General features: G+C 41.6%; 3 protein-coding genes across 8 annotated transcripts in view; all 3 read left to right on the top strand.

The window, feature by feature from the left end:
- Positions 1-8,768, top strand: part of LOC139390606 (prominin-1-A-like) — a 119,376-nt gene extending 110,608 nt beyond the window's left edge. For 4 of the 6 annotated variants that reach the window (XM_071137837.1, XM_071137838.1, XM_071137839.1 and 1 more), the window contains 3 exons: positions 3,081-3,196; positions 8,022-8,125; positions 8,735-8,768. In XM_071137837.1, the coding sequence (XP_070993938.1) occupies positions 3,081-3,196; positions 8,022-8,091 (186 nt within the window). In that variant the 3' untranslated portion in view covers positions 8,092-8,125; positions 8,735-8,768. Of the gene's footprint in view, positions 1-3,080; positions 3,197-5,846; positions 6,557-8,021; positions 8,126-8,734 lie in introns of those variants that run through there. The other 2 variants (XM_071137841.1, XM_071137840.1) reach the window with 2 other exon arrangements.
- Positions 8,769-12,128: 3,360 nt separating this feature from the next.
- LOC139390943 (fibroblast growth factor binding protein 2a) lies at positions 12,129-13,988 on the top strand. Its single transcript, XM_071138374.1, has 2 exons — positions 12,129-13,094; positions 13,325-13,988. Exon 1 carries the CDS (start codon positions 12,181-12,183, stop codon positions 13,084-13,086), a length of 906 nt encoding a protein of 301 aa, XP_070994475.1. The 5' UTR covers positions 12,129-12,180; the 3' UTR covers positions 13,087-13,094; positions 13,325-13,988.
- Positions 13,989-14,528: 540 nt separating this feature from the next.
- Positions 14,529-16,349, top strand: LOC139391002 (fibroblast growth factor-binding protein 1-like). Its single transcript, XM_071138459.1, has 2 exons — positions 14,529-14,574; positions 14,740-16,349. Exon 2 carries the CDS (start codon positions 14,755-14,757, stop codon positions 15,424-15,426), a length of 672 nt encoding a protein of 223 aa, XP_070994560.1. The 5' UTR covers positions 14,529-14,574; positions 14,740-14,754; the 3' UTR covers positions 15,427-16,349.
- The last annotated feature ends 923 nt before the right edge of the window (positions 16,350-17,272 follow it).

A 17,272-nucleotide genomic window follows, 5' to 3' on the forward strand; every position in this document is an offset into this window, starting at 1 on the left:
TACAGGTCTGTGAGAGCCAGAAATCTTGCTTGTTTGTAGATGGCCAAATACTTATTTTCCACCATAATTTGCAAATAAATTCATTAAAAATCCTACAATGTGATTTTCTGGAGAAAAAAAAATCTAATTTTGTCTCATAGTTGAAGTGTACAGGTACTATGATGCAAATTACAGGCCTTTCTCATATTTTTAAGTGGGAGAACTTGCACAATTGGTGGCTGACTAAATATTTTTTTGCCCCACTGTACAAGTCAGGCCCTGGAATCCAGCACATGATCAGTGAAAGGCAGTTAGACCTGGCAGTGCACAGTGAGGAACCCTACAGAGTGCTGCAAAGACGAAGAGTCGAGAATGAGAGAGAGAGAGACGAAGAGACAAGAAGGAAATGAAAGCCAGCCTTACGTAATCTCGACATCTGCCCATGTGTCCAGTCTGCATGGAGCTTTGTTACCAACACAGTCCCAATGGCAGGAAGCATCTCCATGAAATTAAACAAATAGCCCCCCCCCCCCCCGCCACTTAGAGCCCACATAGGTTCCAGCGCCAGCTAATTGACTTGGACTGCCAACAGGATGTTTCTGGACTCACCGTACGGACCAAAGCGCTTGTTTTACTAGTGTCCCGGAGCAACAGAGCAAAGGTGCAGCAACACAGGAAAGAGCCTGTAAGTGCTCCAATAGCGCCTCTAGTCTTTCCTCTGTACAGTAGCTACACACAACAGGGTTTCCACACTAAAAGTTGATACAGTAGAGAAAGGTCAACAGCACAGTGTGTCTGGCAGGGATGGAGGAATGGAACTACTTACCTAACATGGTGACAAGAGAAAAGCTGTGACACTTTGACTATCAGTGTGATTGGAGCAGAGCAAAATGAAATCATGACATTTTCATTCTCGTAAACGGACCGTGGGGCTGTTATGTCATGGCTATGATTACTTCATCTCAGATCATTTGAGCAGATTTGAGTGGTTAGAAATCGCACTCATCGCTCCATGTGCTTTCCTAACGCTCTACTAAAAACTGCCCGGTGCTCACAGGGAAGAAAACAGCCGCTCAAAATTCGCTCCGTTCATTAAAATCAAACAATTTAACCAACACCTATCTATTTTTTTTGACTACCTGGACCTACCAATTGTTTTTTAAGTATTGAAACCAAACCATAAGGATTTTAATGAAAAGTATTTAAGGTGAATGTAAGAAGCAAACATAATTTCAAGTAGACTACATGTCATATTAAACAGCATATACACACTCTTAATAGGTCAGGAGCCAGACAGGAAGCTTAAGAAGGGATGAAAATGAATTATTTAGAGTATTTTATATAAATTATTTCAAGGCTACAGCCTACAAAGAAATACATTGTGAAGCATTTGCGAGTGTGACAGAGTAGGCTGGTGTCACGCTGGTATAAATGATCTGGGAGACAGACACAGGAATGCGTAATAGTTTTTACAAAATTGTACCCAAAATATGGCGTGCCGTGTAAAGGCCCGGGGACGAAGACAAAACAAACACTATACCAAACACAGGGTAGAAACCCCCCAAAAAAGAGCAAGGAGTACCTCGAATAAATAACACACGCCGCACAATGATTATCACTACGGGACGAGACCCGTAATCATCTGCGCAATCCACAAGGGCACGAAAGCCCAAAACACACAGCACAGGTACTCACACGCACCAACAGACAGTGTAACAATAATGGACAGTCCAATGGAAACCAAAGGGCACACTTATACAAGTACTAATCAGTGGGAGTAGGGGACAGGTGTGCGTAATGAAAGTTCCGGAGGGATCCGTGACAGTTGGTTATAGTCTGTAAATTGCGCATATAGGCTGTGACTTACTTATAATTAAATGCAAATTAGACAAAAAAATGCCTTTGAATCCATTTTTAGAATCCATTTTTAGAAACACGAGTTTGGCCGGTCTGTGGCTTAAGGCTCATGCGATGGTGCCTGGAGAGCCGGCCAGCAGCGAAAAATATCCTCGCCACACTTGCAGAGCCACTGGGGATGCTAAACACACTTTTGGCCACTCTTGCCAGGCTGGGCAGAGATGTTTATTTTTATTTTTTACATGGGTACAGTAAGCCTAAAGTTTTTTTAGGCAAAATAACCCAGTCAAAACTGAAAGCTGAACTGGTCTATTGGTCTATTGTCTAGATAATATAATGAAAATGAACTAAACGTTTAGGAGATCAGATTTTAGGTTTATAAGTACTTTGCTACAATGACACATTTAGTTATCTACCCACCTCATTCCTTTCTTTTAGCATGTGCATGTAGTAGGCTTATGGGATTACGTGTCTTTTCAGATTCCACAATTGTTCTTTAGTTGTGGACACTGGATCGCCACGCTCCCTCTTTTGGTCCTCATCTTTATAAGTCACCTTGATTTAGCACCTGTGTGTTTTCTAAATTGTTTCATGAAAATAGTTAGCGAACTCCATGACAGTAGCTAAAGCAAGGGGCTAGAGCAGCACACAAGTAGACGACAAATGCATGCTGGGCCGGGCACGCCCTGAGCTCGTGAAGTCAGTGCTACTGGAGCGAAAATGGAGCAGGCGATAAGGCCGACGCCCCAGCCTTTGGGAATTTCGCTCCACTCTCCAGTCAAAGCTCCAGTTCCGCTCCGCTCACATACTCTGCTTCATGTAGACTTTATGACTCAGTGTTTTCCACCTTTAGAGTTGGGTAAACTGTGCTGGCCCCTCTGCAAAAACATGCACAGTCACAAACAGGTACACATACTGTGCGGAACTTTGTTTCCAACTTGATGGAAAGTCCTCTACGAAAGATAAATATACACAGTTGACAGTGCAGAGAAGTGTAGCCAGTTTATGGTGCTTTACCTCAGGCTCCAGTGTTGAAAGTCTTCCCAGTAATGAGATATTAAATGATATATTATGTTCCATGTCTATCTGTCATAAAACCATAAATATATTTATTATGTAACAAAATGTTTTTTATATATACATATATATCATGTATTTAAAAAATTATGATCAAGAGAAAGTATACCAAACCTAAGACTGCTTTTGACTGATACTGCATTCTCTCTGTTTTCCCTGTCTCTCAGAACACATTCTGGTTTGGCCTAGGCTGCTGTGCCCTATTCCTCCTTCCTAGCATCATCCTGTCAGTAAAACTGGCAAAGTTCTACCGTAGAATGGACACAGAGGATGTTTATGATGAGTGAGTATCTCTAATCTTAAACTCTCCAGTGAAAATCTCACTTTTAAAAGTCCATATTCTGTTAACTCATACCCAGATGTTGTTGACTCGTCCTATACTAGTATTTGTGGCCAAAGCATAAATTGTAGGGAAAAAAACACAATAAAAAACCCACCTCAAACTTATATCTTAAACATATCTTATATCTTTAAAAAATGCTTGTTATTTCCTCATAGAGCATGATGTCATGTTGGCTCATTGGCTGAGCTGGCCAATCAGCAGTCTACTCGCATGAGTATTTTAATGAGGTATATGCCCACACCATTCTATTGTTGGTGTGTGCCCATATATGCTTTTTAACATACTTAATTACAATTTTTTGGAAGGAAAACTATTTAACTCATATTGGAATTAATTATAGGTCATCTTTCATAGAAATCTATGAACACTGAACAGTTACTTTAAATACTATGTCGTCACATACAGTATGTCGCGTGTCACTACTTCACAGGAGAGGCATTTGAACGTAAACAGATTTTAAAAAATCAAAATGCATTTTTTTGGCAGAAATGCCTTCTGGAACATGTGAACTTTCATGTGCCTTAATAACAAACGTGTGTGCATCTGTAAATACGAATACAATTGTTGAATTACGTGCCTAGTTTGTTTAGCCACGGAAAAAGACTATGATTGGCTGAGATAATGGTTGGGCAGGACATGCCGAGAAATGAGTTTGGATTGGTCTGCCATGTAGCAAGCGCCTGTCTATAACATGAGCTGCTCTGTAGGTAATCCTTTCTAACACGGCTATTATGAAAGTTATCACAAAGAACTGCAAAAGTGTTGCTAATGCTCTCCACTTTCTGGAGGACCGAGTTTTGAAGTCAGTGGAATGTCTAAGGCGATGGAGAAAATTATGGCGTTTGATTGCAAAGAGAAACACCTGTCTAGTTAGCGAACGTCAAACTTAGTTGGTTAGCTTTAGCTACCTGCAGATTCATGCAGGGTAATTATGTTATAAATTAGGATTATGGTTAACTGTTTAGCTAGCTAGCTAAATGTCTAAACATAAGGCTCCACTATGCAAGTAACCATTTCACTGTACCTTTTACACCTTCTGTATCCTGTAAATGTGACAAATAAACTTTGATTATATTTGATCTAGTTTGTGTTTACCAGAGACGGTAATGTGAAGGACAACATGACCTGCACCAAAGTCAAATTAGGATATAACGTTAGGCCAACGAGACAGTGTGTAAGTTCTTAAATTCTCCGGTAGAATGGCCTGCTTTTATTTCGTCACACTCACAACCGTAAGTTATTTTCTGTAATTAGCTGGCCATTAATTTGGAAATAATGATCTTGTTGTGAGTTTATTTTCCTGTAGTAATGAATACAAATTAGCTCAAATTAAGACGTTGTCAGCTATATGATATTGTCATTTTTTGAACTCGTTAGCCAGCTAACTTAACATTAGCTAGCTAGCTAACAAGCTAGAAACGAACCAAAACATTGTTTAGCCTGGTTTGCTCGATTGACATAAACTAAATTCATTTTTAATGAGTTTTTAATGGGTGGGTTTATTGGTGTTAAAATACACCAATTATGCTATTTTGGACCACCAAGTTGCTGATGTCATACAGCCTGTTTAGTGTTTATACTTTTTCATAACGACAGCAAGTTTGATGTCAGACGACAATAGCATGTTCATGATGTCACTGCAACAACTGTCTACAGACATGTCAATAGACTAGTGTAAACCAGCCTTTAGTCTTGAAATCTTTGGTTGTTTAGTACACTACCTTACTCACTCTGTTTAGCACATGGCCTCACATTTGAATCCTTAAAGAGATGGGTGGGGCTAAGGCTTAAGAGGGTGTGAAGGATGCTGAATCGGTGTAGACAAAGAAGAGCTCTCCAGTAGGTTTACCAAAACATTCAAGGGCCATTTTCTCAAAAGTGTGGTTATAAATGTATCAACTTTCAAAGCAGAATTACTTTCCCAGTGTTCCTCAATTGTAGTGTATGATATACCATTTTCTAGCTCTGAGACTCTACTTTTATCCATTGTAAAAAATAAAATAAAAAACATTGCAAATGTTGCTACATAAGACCGAATTGAACCGGTTGGTCACATATCGGGAAGAACCCTTTGATCATCCTCTTAAGTGAACTATAGCTGAGGTTTGGACGTCCCCTACTGTGAATTGGTAGTGTAACCCAGTGATTAGTTTGATGTATGGTGATCCCTCTTACAGAGTTTCCCCTACAATTGGTCCACCCCACCTAGCTCTTTCCCCATGCCTATTTGGTTAAATTGATTTGAGACTGGAAAGTCATCTTGGGGAACACTTCCTTATTAGACCCTATGATATGCAAAACAAGACTGAAATTGGGTCTGAGTCTGATTAGTTCTCATGTGCCAGGATTACAAAGTGGTAATTAACACAATTTGACTCAATCCACAACAGACAAGTTCAGTAGGAGGTCATAGAATTGCTTCTTTCCTGTCTCTGGTCCAGCCCCTTTTTCTATCTTGCCTTACTTTCCTTCCCCTATCTCTGCCTTTCCCTCTTCTGTCTATTGCAGTTCATTTGCAGTAGTAACTAGTTGTAAGCAACAGTATCTTAACTCTTTCTACTTAATTCTCTTTCTCTCTCTCTCTTTTCAGTTCCTCTGTTTCTGGGACTTGGCATTTTACTTTGTGATAACCATTCCTACTATTTCCATCTTCTTCCATCCTTACTTTTCATTTCATTTCTCTCCGTCAAGCACTTTGCACTTTATGAAGACATTTTTTAAAAGCGGCGTATTAAGTACTATTCATATTGTTTTATGCATCCTTCAGTAGCCCTCACCTCTCCCATGCACTTGCAGTAGTGAATGAATGCGATAGACAAGTCACCAAGTGTCTTGATCAAAGACGTGTATCGACGTAGTCTGATCAGTGCCCAAAAACCTTTTGGTGCATTTCTATTGCCGAGCATTTCATACATTTTTTTTATTCTTTTTTCTATCTTTGTAGCATTGAGACAATTCCCATGAAAACGTAAGATACATTTGACCCATTTTACCTTTCCTTTCTCCTTCCAGTAGAACTCATCCGTACATCTGCGCTTTTTTGTGGATTTTGTACATAGATTGAATTGCTGATTTCTTGGTGCTGGTTCTTGGTGTTTTACATTTTTAGCTTTGAAATGCATCCGTCGCTGTATCGTTTTGGCTTTCCTTTGCGTGCAATCTTGAAAAAGTGCCCCTTGTTGATCATTAAGGGCTCTGATTTCTTGTTTTTAGTATTTGATTATTTGTGTACTTGTTTTACTGCACCGTTAGGAGTTAGTAACACAAGCATTTCACTGCACCCGCTATTTAAAAAATAAAAAATAAATAAAAAAAAAAAGTATTTAACCTAGCTAGTCAGTTAAGAACAAATTGTTATTTACAGTGATGGCCTACCCCGACCAAACCCGGACGATGCTATAACATCTGCTAAACTGTGTATGCGACTAATACACTTTGATTTGATTCTTACAAGCCCACCTTTTTGTTTTTGTAAGTTAAGGTGTAAGATAAAGTACTGTGGTTTATGCATTCTAGACTTTCTATATAGAACCATACGTTTGTTTACGTTTAGAATAGACGCTAGCATTTCCCCAAGTTTTCCTACTTAGAGAGAAACTTTTATTGCCGAGGGTTGATAGCATGCGTCATATCTTTTCATCATGTTTTTTTGGTATACAATGTTTTGTTTCAGTATGGAAATTGGTAATAATGGTTATCATGTTGAGTATTTACAAAGGTATCCAAAAACCCTGTAATGACAAGGTAAACAAAATATAAAGCAGCCCGACGGGAAAAAAATCTATTTGCATGGCCTGGCGGCATGTTGGCTAGGGGGCAGTCAGTCACTCAGTGGGGTGGTTAAATAAGGTGGCTGGGACACAGTGCATGCCCAAGGGGTTGGCTAGCCCCTCAGAGGTCAGCTGATCTTTCCACTGGATGCTACACTGGTTGCTGCTCCAGCATTGGGAGGTCGCGAACAAGCCAGCTCGTCCACTGTTTACCGCTTGTGTGTTTTTGGTTTTGGGTTTCACATGATCTTTGGAGCATTACTAACCCACTGCATGCTCTGTGCACAATGACTTGATCAAGTGAAATGAAACTCCTTGCATGTCTCCTCTTCTTTAGAATTGGGCAAACTGCTGTGAATGTACACGTGATCCTTTTGCTCCGAGAGAGGCAAAAAGAGAGGCAAGCATGTCTGCTTTGGTGTGGTGCTACTGAGACAACTGCTCATGTGACGAACTTCTAACGACCTCTAACTGCATGTTTTTCATTGAAATGTACATTTGGACGGCCAAGCAATGTGAACCAAACACAGAGAGCATCACCGCAGAATGACAGACAGGGGAACGTGACAATAACACACATGCTGAGACTACCACCTATGGCTTGTCTTATGTTACAATCTACCCAGTATCATCATCAATTCACCATGACCATGGTTTCACTCTCTACTTCCCTCTAAAAGTCAATATGAAAATCAGTTTGGATAGAGTGGATATTATTACCTCAGTTCAGTGCATATGCAACACGTGTATGGTTACACACAGGAAAATGTACTGCACACATTCACCCTGGCATCATACCATCCCTTGTTGGCCTCAAGCCCTCAGCGAGTGTCGATGGAGTGGTTCTGCTCTCTGTGTTTTGGGGAAAGCCTGCTGCTCCCTTCAAGTGCAGGATCTGAAAGCAAGAGACAGGACTAACAAAATGGTTGACCCTCGAATGTTCCCTTTTCCTGGCATTGATGTTGTCCCCCTTTCCTGTACCCCTGTGCCACTAGCATCCTTGCCTATGACACTATGACTAGGTTCCCACGGGCCTCCGCTCCCCCCAGGCATATTGACTGGTGAGAGAGGCCCAGGCTTTTTGACCGACTCCAGAAAGGTACTGAGAACCACTGAATACGCGGACGACATCTCTCCCGCCGCCTCATCAGCGTCATCTTCCCCTCCTTTGTTCTCTCCTCATGCAATTTCCATGCCATCTTCTCCTGCTGTTTGTCTGCATGCCGTTGCCACACTGAAAAGCCTCCAGAAGTTCGACAGGCTTTTCTCTCTCGTCTCCTCCTTTGCTTGACACCATATTTCCTTATGTAACCCCCCAATTCACCCTTCTTCAACAGCTTGTTTTTAGCACTCGCATGTCTGCTTCACTGGCTTTGCAGAAAGTCTTCAACGGGGAGGATTGCTGTTTTTGGAATCACTAATAAACCCTAAACCGTAAATGGCTCGATGGTATTTGTGTCTAACCACGTGTAACTGCTCTATAAATGTGCAATAGACGAGGCCCGCTGTGCGTGTTTGCCGTTCCTAATGACTTATACAGTTTAAGATGAAAGTCTTCCTTCTCTCATTTCAAAACTCACATTTCATTGCTTTCATTTCCCCCCCTGAGTCTCACAATGGCAAAAGCAATAAGCTTCTGAAATGTCTAATCAAATCTGATGCAATTAAATGTCAATGTTTTCTGACGCAGTGTCTTCCTTTTCTGCAGTGCCATCGGAAACTGGAACTGAAACACTAGATTGTACGTTTCCACTATATTTGTAGATACTGTTCCTATTTTCTATGATACATTTTAACATAGAAATATACCACTTCATATGCTATCTGTTGGCTTTCCACTTAGACTATTTTACATCAATGCATTGTTACTCAGATGTTGAATGCGGTGTTAAATTGCATTTCATCTATGTTTAGGACACCATCGATTTCCCACCCCCTGGACAAGACAAAGCTTCAAAAAGAGGTCCTTACCTGATGTATTTTGTGTGTGTTCAGCCGGTCCTCTCTTCCTCTGTCTGCACGGATCTTTTTACTGACAAGATCCTAATGACCAGTCACAGGCTGTTCTGGATATCCGCTGTCCAATAGGACCCCCCTCGGACACTACAGAAGGTGCTGTCATCAACCCTTTCTTTGATCTTCCCCCGGGGGGGGGGGACTATAAGGAAGCCATACATCTGAGCCAGTGTCGGTCGACCTTCATCCTTCACCTCTCACACAGCTGTCTAGTGTGTTTACATTAGTCTGGCCACAATATCAGAGCCGAGGCTGAGTTCAAATTGAGGACACAACGACAATTACATGGCTGTGTACTCTCAAATCTTTTGTACTTCTTTCGCGTTGTCTACACAGTGAATGAAAAGATCCTTTGAAATGTCATGTAGAGCTGCTACTAGAGCATTGCCATTACTGCTCATATTTGAGGGGTCTTCGCGATGATGTTTTACTAACTGATGGAGAAGAGCCGTTTGAGACGTATCACGTTAAACAAACAGGGTTGGGGCAAACTCCAGACGGTTGCCTTTTAGACCTGTTTTACCACAGCATTTTGACTGGTGTCCACCATCTTGTTGGATATGAGGACATACTGTATCTCATATCAGTGTATAACAGGAACCTGGACAGAAATGTCAAGACTATAACATTCCTTAGTTGATTCAGTTGATTAACAGTAAATGCAAAGTATCCTGTTGCGTATACTAACACGGCACGTTAATAAAGATATTTTCCGGGGCTATTGTAGTGGTCAAACTTTCAATTGGAGAACTGCTATTTGAAGCCAAATCCTAGTTTTACTGTAGGTCTCAGGTCTTTAGTTGTATAACAGTTATGCATAATATATTGTTTCAATCTTTTTTGTTTTGTTGTAAATCCCACAGTAGCTTTTGGTACCTATGGAACTATGGAAGGGGGAATGTATTGAATAGTCATATGTATATAAGAGATGTATTGCTTAAAGTGATTTATGACACCCGTGTGGACTATGCTGAACAACGTTAACATACTGTAAAAATGTGCCACCCCCCCAATAACATAGCCCATCTGTTCTCACTTGTTTACACGTTCCTTCTTCCCTACTGTCTGCCTCACAAAGATGGGGACATTAGCCTGCTTAACTACCATGTGCTGTCAGTCAAATAGCATTAATCCAATCCAATAGAGGCTTGTTGACGAGTGGAGCGAGGACATCTTATTGGTATAACTGATCTTGCCCGTTGAGTCTCGGAAAGAAACGCCACTTCCCAATCAACAATTACTACTTAATAAGTACATGCCTGCAGACTGCTTACCTTAACAAGTGTATGATTAATCACATAACACGCTATTTTACTGAGATCTAATGACAGACGTTTTATATGCACCATCTGGTTAGATAGTGGGTGCAATGTTTCCTGGTTGTTTTAAGGGTATAACTGTAATGGTGGCACTGGATAGTGGGGGGTGCACTGATGGTGATCATTGGAAATGTGTTTCCTTATAATGATGTTGTTGTTTTTTGAAAGTGTACAAATGTGAATAAACTTTCAGTTGCATTCTTGTACACAAATCTTTTGGATTGATGTTCCCGTTAAGAGGTGTGTCTCAGTGACCGCTGGAGAAACCAATGGAGAAACCAATCGTTACCCAAGTTTTCAAGGGCAAGGGGGTCGCTATTTTGGACACCAGGTCCCTTGTTTTGTGTCAATTATTATCGGCACATGACCAGGAACATTTGACATGAGACAGTGGGCTTACACATGTGTTAGCTATTACCTCAAGGCCACATAGTCTTATATAATGTTGCTGTTGCCGTCGTCAGACATAGAACATGCCGTACCCCATTATGTACCCGCTGTTTTGGATACGAGATGATTATATTTTGCTATGGGCTAGGACTTGAGGTTTCCACAGTCATTTGGCACCCACACCCACATCTGTGCAGCCCAGAGACATTTTCTGACCTGCACGTGACCACTTCTCCCTCACCCTAAATGTACAACTGGCTAAAGAAGAAGATTGAGTAATGAGTTTAAACTTCAGAGAGAGTGAAACTGATTTTATTTCAAATCCTAGGTAATTGTATTTTGATTCTTAACCTAAGCTCATCGTTCCTCAGGCTGTCTGCAGTGATATATTTTGGTTCACCACCTTTGCAGCTCTTTGTACTCCCTGCAAACTCTGTGTAGCCACTGACATGCACCGGGAGAGAGAGAGAGGAAGAAATGCCCGGCCCTTCGTTTGGCTTGCGGCCACGGAGTGCAATTCCTGATTCTACAAAGCGAAGCGAACCTGCTCCGGAAGTTTACATTACAGATCCTGCGTCACTCACAAGGAGCCCTTTCTCCCCCGTTATGATTGATTGCTAGGAAAATAAAGTTGCAAGAGGCATGTGCTGCTACCCCCCTCTCTATCGCACAGACACACACACTCGCTGTTACATACTATAGATGCCTTTGTCTCGAGTCAGCAACTCTATTATGGGTTATTCTTGTTCTTCTCTGATTTCTATCCTCAGGTTTCTCCACACTTCTGTTTCAGATTTGATTGTGTTTATGTTTGGAAGGAAATTATAGGCTGTGCTGTATGGTTGTAAACATCTAACTTTAAAACAGCCGTGAACCTTGAACTGTTCGACATGTCCTTATAGAATAGCATTTTAAGACACTTTGTGGTATTGAGTTGAAATGGACTTACCACACATACCAACGGTGTGTAAAACTGAGAAGAAAATGTAAGTGACATGGTGAACCATTACAGAAATCTTATGTTGGCATCCGTGTGCCAAGCTTCTCAAAATGAATGGCAGTCTGGAATTTTTTTAAAGCGATAAAATCCACAAAGTTGTGCTTGACATATTTGTCAATGAAACACTGATATACTATACTAGTATGGGCGATTATATAACACCTGGTTAAACTTGAGGACATCAATGTTCGCCTCCCTCCCAATTGGTTTCGCATGTGGTCCTGGCTTTCATTGACAGTCTCCAGATAGCCATAAATTATAGTCACATTGCACTACACTCCTCCCCTCTTCAGGATGGCTCTTGAAACCCATGATTTTTTCACCTGAATGCCCCCTTTGTGTGCTGAGCCCATAAATAGCAGGGGGGACCCTCAGCTTCTGCAGTCCCACTTTCACTCTCTCTCTCACACTTAATCATCTGGCATAACCATGTGGACTCGGGCTAGCGCACTGCTGCTCCTCGCCTGCTGCCTCTGGGCAGTGGAGGGTCAGAACGAGAACGGCAATGGCAACACGAGGGCAGGCAATGGTGGTGGTGCTGCCGCCACTGCTACTGCAGAGAACAGGAAGGGTGTCTGGGAGGACCCCATCCAGTTCAACAACAAGGCAAAGGACTTGTGCACCATGAGCGTCACCGGCCAGGGAGATGTCACCAAGCTGAGGATATCGTGCCAGGGTGCCGAGAGAACCTACTGGTGCGAGTACACGGGCAAGCCCCAGATGTGCCGTGCCTACAACAACAACCCTCGCCATTATTTCACCCAGATCATGTGGGACCTGAGGAAACTCCAGAACGCCTGTCAGGCACCCAAGGCTATCAAGCCTCAGATGTGCAAGAGGGCACCGGAAGACGCCCAGATGTTGTACTCCGCTTCCTCCATGCCAGAGGCAGCATCAGCAGCCACCCCCCAAAAGCCGGAGAAAGCCCAGGAGCCAACCCAGGCGAAACCAGATATTCCCAAGGCACCGATCGTCAAGCAGGCCAAGCCAGCCACAACCAAGCCTGAGCAGCCAAGACCAGAGCAGGTAAGACCTGAGCCAGCAAAACCAGAAGCAAGACCAGCACCTACAAAGCCAGTGCAATCCAGACCTGTGCAGGCAAAACCAGAGCAGGCAAGACCAGCAGCTGCAAAACCAGCAGGAGCAAAACCAGCAGGAGCAAAACCAGCAGTGAACAAGACAGCAGTACTGAAGAAGCTTCTGACACCCAAACCAACCACTCCAAAACCAACCAAGCCCACTGTCAAGGGCAATGCCAAAAAGATTGCACAAGAGTATTGTTGGCAGTCACTTCAAGGCATCTGTTCCTATGTCATTGGTTGGTTTCAGAACTAATAATGAAGGTCAGTTGAAATAAGTTGGCTGCTGATATTTTCTGAATTGTAGCCATTGTGTAATATATCATGACGATAACTTGATGAGCTGTGTTGTATGTCTCTTAAAGTCATTTGACTTAAGTTCTATAAAAATACAACCAATATGATTTCATGTTAGGCTCATAGTCTAGTCCGTGTTTTACTGAGTAGAAAATGTCAACCTATTCACTGTATTCACTTTGCTTTCTGTTTCCCAGATTTATATTCCCCTGTGAAGATGATTTCAAAGGTCTGACTAAAGAGGTGCTCAGAGTGGTTTTCCAAATTAGGACTTTGCTAATAAATGTCACAGAAGAGAGTTTGAACACCCTCTCCATGGGAATGATGGTGCTGACATTTCTGTCAATCAAACATCTTTCCTGCCAGCCATTTTACCATGAGTTGTGAATGTTCCATTGAGACCAATACCAATCCAAAATGTTTGGTGAAATTGTAATTCCAAGGGTCACAATAACAACTGAACGCATCCATACCTGAATGTGTGGATCGGGTATGGACAGATCGTTAAATCCATCGTCTTTCACACGGTACTCATTTTGTCAAAAATGAGTACCATGATTTTTGTGTCAGAAAGCACTCTACACATTTCGACAAACCTATGGTACCCTATAATGTACTCTCCTAAGGCAGATACACAGTTGGTTTTGCCATTTTTTTTATGTTTGTTTATGTGTATGTTTTTATTACCATAAACCACATATTGAATATGCTGTGTTGGGGAAAAACATGACAAGGTTTTTGTGTCATTCACATAGTAGAGAGGCATATTCTGCAAACTCTACCACTGGTTCATTGTACAGAAATGTCATAATCAATGTATGAATGTCTGTATATAATGAATAAAGTGTGTTCTTAATTCTTGTTGGTGTGTCTGTGTTCCTTACTGGCTTGCTTTAGGTTTAAAGCCTGTCTCTCCCCATTTTTTAAATACCAGCAGGGAATAAGTCCAAATGAACAATATTGGAAACATTCATGTTTACATTTGTGTTCAATAATACCCTTTTTGAGGTGCAGTGTCTCTTTTCCCCAGTAAGTGACGCTGTTGTATATTCTTTCAAATATTATTTTTTCAATGACTGCTGCGGTCAATGCGTTGCTCATTGCACTTTTACTAGGCCGGAGTGCGCACACTATAACATGTGTAGAGAAAGGTCCCTGAATGTTTTTTTAGGGGTAATCAATTGTCTATTTTCATTATGCACGCTTTCACTTGTTATACGTGACAATAGACTGTGTAGGCCTAATTAAGGACAACGACTTCTGACAAGACACCAACAGATAAACCCAGATACCACCAGATGAACTCAAACAGTGCGCTTTAGCCTATGTTCCACGTTGGTGGAATAAGGGAGTGGTGGTGGGTGTGTCGGTGCTCTATAAATGCCACGTGCTCGTTCCCGAGGTGTCACAACGGGATTGAACCATTTCCATTTCCCCAAATCCACAGGTGAGCTGAATAAAATAACCACTTATGTTGTTAAACATGATGCGCCATTGTCCTCCATAAATCTAATCTGCATGCTGCTGTGTTGTGATAGGCTACCGTAGCAATTATTTGAATGGGAGGTAATTGTACTGTACTAACATACACAACTATGCCATTTTTTTGCAGATATTTTAGCGGGATATGACACTTCTTACCAACCTAACCGTCATGCTGGTTATTGCCTGCATATCTCAGCAGTTTATGGTGACTAACTGTCAAGGATCCAAAAAAAGGGGAATGAAGAAGAAAGAAAACCAGGGACCAAAGGACGGAGAGCAACCAAAGCCACCCGTCCAATCTCCAGATAAGAAAAACAGCAGCCCCAAGGGAAATGTGTTCAAGGGCAAATTCTCCGCCAAAAACAAGACGCAATGCACTTGGGTTGCGACAGGTGACGATGCCTTTGTGCTTAGCGTGAACTGTAAAAAAGGGCAAACACGTTTCGACTGCGAATATGTGGCCAAACCAGCCACTTGCCCTGGGTACGAGTCCAACACCAAAGCCTATTGGAAACAGATTGCGCGCGCTCTAAAGAAAAATAAGAATGTATGCTTTGACTCAACGGCTTTGATTAAAGCAGGTATGTGCAGAAAAGCTCCCAAGGATGCGCATTTCAAACTTAACTACACACCCAGAGATGTTGCTACACTTCCGAGGACTACAATTCAGCCGCGTTCCTCTCTCTCTGCCTCTTCATTCGGAGAAAAATCTTGCGCAGTTGATCAAAAGAGACTGGCGGAAGAATATTGCGCGGCTTCCTGGTCGAGTTTGTGTACTTTCTTTTTTTCCATGGTCCAGAATGATGATTGCTGAGAGTATAAATGTATTTAAATTTCCTCTCTCCCCATTGATTTAGTCATAAACAAAATTGGCACGTGTTGCTCCTCCTGAAGATGTGTGCATTTTGATGGATAATTTTATTTAAAATATCAAGACTGATTGAGTTTCAAGATTGATTGTCTCGCACCAACCATACCAATTTTCCCTTTTTGCCATGTGTTGTATTCATTGTAAAGCCACAGTACTTAATAAATATGTTTTCTATGTACTCAACTCTTCTCTTCATATGCCCTTGTAGTTGAAGCATTTCTGCAGCTCTGTAACCTGGGAGGGTGGATTGAAGTTAGACTATTATACTTGTATACTTATATATTATACTTGTCAATGATGTGTTAGCTTTATACCCATTCCTCATTATTTTCTAATGACTAAAAATGATTGTATGATTTACTACTACTTGGCAGTCAAGAGTGTTATTCCGTACCACCCTGCATGGACTCACTCGTGCACGCACGAGAATACATGCATGCGCGCACACACACGACCCTCCTGGGCGTACTCCACTGCATTTGCCAAAATATTAGGAGTTTGAGCATGTTGGGTAATTACACACTGTAATTATACCAAGTCAGTTAGAGGGATCATTTAGAAGATTGATGCTGCATTCCTTGGCACTGACGACTGACTTTTCATTGGCTTTTTCCAAGGCGAAATGCAATTCACATGCTCTAAACACTCGTCTGTGACGTTTAGCGACGCCTTTCATGTAGATCACTACAACAATACACAATCACGATGTCTGTAAAATGTACAAGACTGCTTGATAGCTAATAGATATTTTTGCTATAACTATACAACTATTGCTATCAGGCAATCAAGGGAAGATACTTTTGATACATTTTTCTCTCCAATGATTGGATTTCAATCCTTCTTTGCACTGAGGGCAATTTGAAATAAATTAACCCCAACCCTCTTCATTGATGAGATAATTGACTCTTGGATGGTTCTTTAGTCTTGGTCCAATAGCTTTTCATGGATCATCATTCTTGGTATTTTTATTATCATTACACAGTGAGGTTGTTGCATTCCTAGGATTTTCAGATATTTTCAGAGACCCATAGGTGCATTAAGGCCTAGATTGAATCAGATCAAGCGTTAACCGGTGATCGCCAGTGTTGGAGGTGTATCTGCGTTGGAGCTATCGAATCGGTGAGCATCTACCCTTGATCATTGTCATTAGATGTTCAAAACGACAAAAGTGTAGTCTATATAGAAATAATGACGCTCAAATTTCTATAAGACTATAATAATGACGCTTAGGATTTCTATACGACTAATGGAGGTGTAGATTACATCTCACATTCCAGTGGTCAAACTTGTGAACAAGGCTGCATGGGATTTTTCTTCATGCCGATTGCAATCTCCGCTTTAGATATAATGCCTGGAACCGCTTGTGGATTTGACAGCTCTAATGCAGTTCCACTCCAACACTGCCAAAACAACCGCTATGCGGATGTTTGCTAAAGCAGATCTGTTCAAACAGAGCCCTAAGTTAACGAATTAGGTCTACTGACAAAGCCAGTTACAAACATGTCATTTTCTAGCCCAAATGCCAGCAGATGGCGATATTGAGTCGTTTCATTTTATCGTCCAAATGCATTGCACGCAGCCAGTAATACATTCGTATCCCCCGTGGACCGGTTTGTGCATAAAACATTCTCCATTCAGGCTGCAGAGGCTTCCATTACCTCCTTAAATGTATTTAATGGTGAGAAGGAGAAAAAAAGGGGGGAAATATGCATACTTTCTTTATGAAACACCATTTTCCACTACCACACCAGTGTGGCTATTGCCTAGGAATGCTACCTCCCGATGTTGC

Source organism: Oncorhynchus clarkii, chromosome 31, assembly GCF_045791955.1.
Source record: "Oncorhynchus clarkii lewisi isolate Uvic-CL-2024 chromosome 31, UVic_Ocla_1.0, whole genome shotgun sequence".
NCBI lineage: Eukaryota > Metazoa > Chordata > Actinopteri > Salmoniformes > Salmonidae > Oncorhynchus > Oncorhynchus clarkii.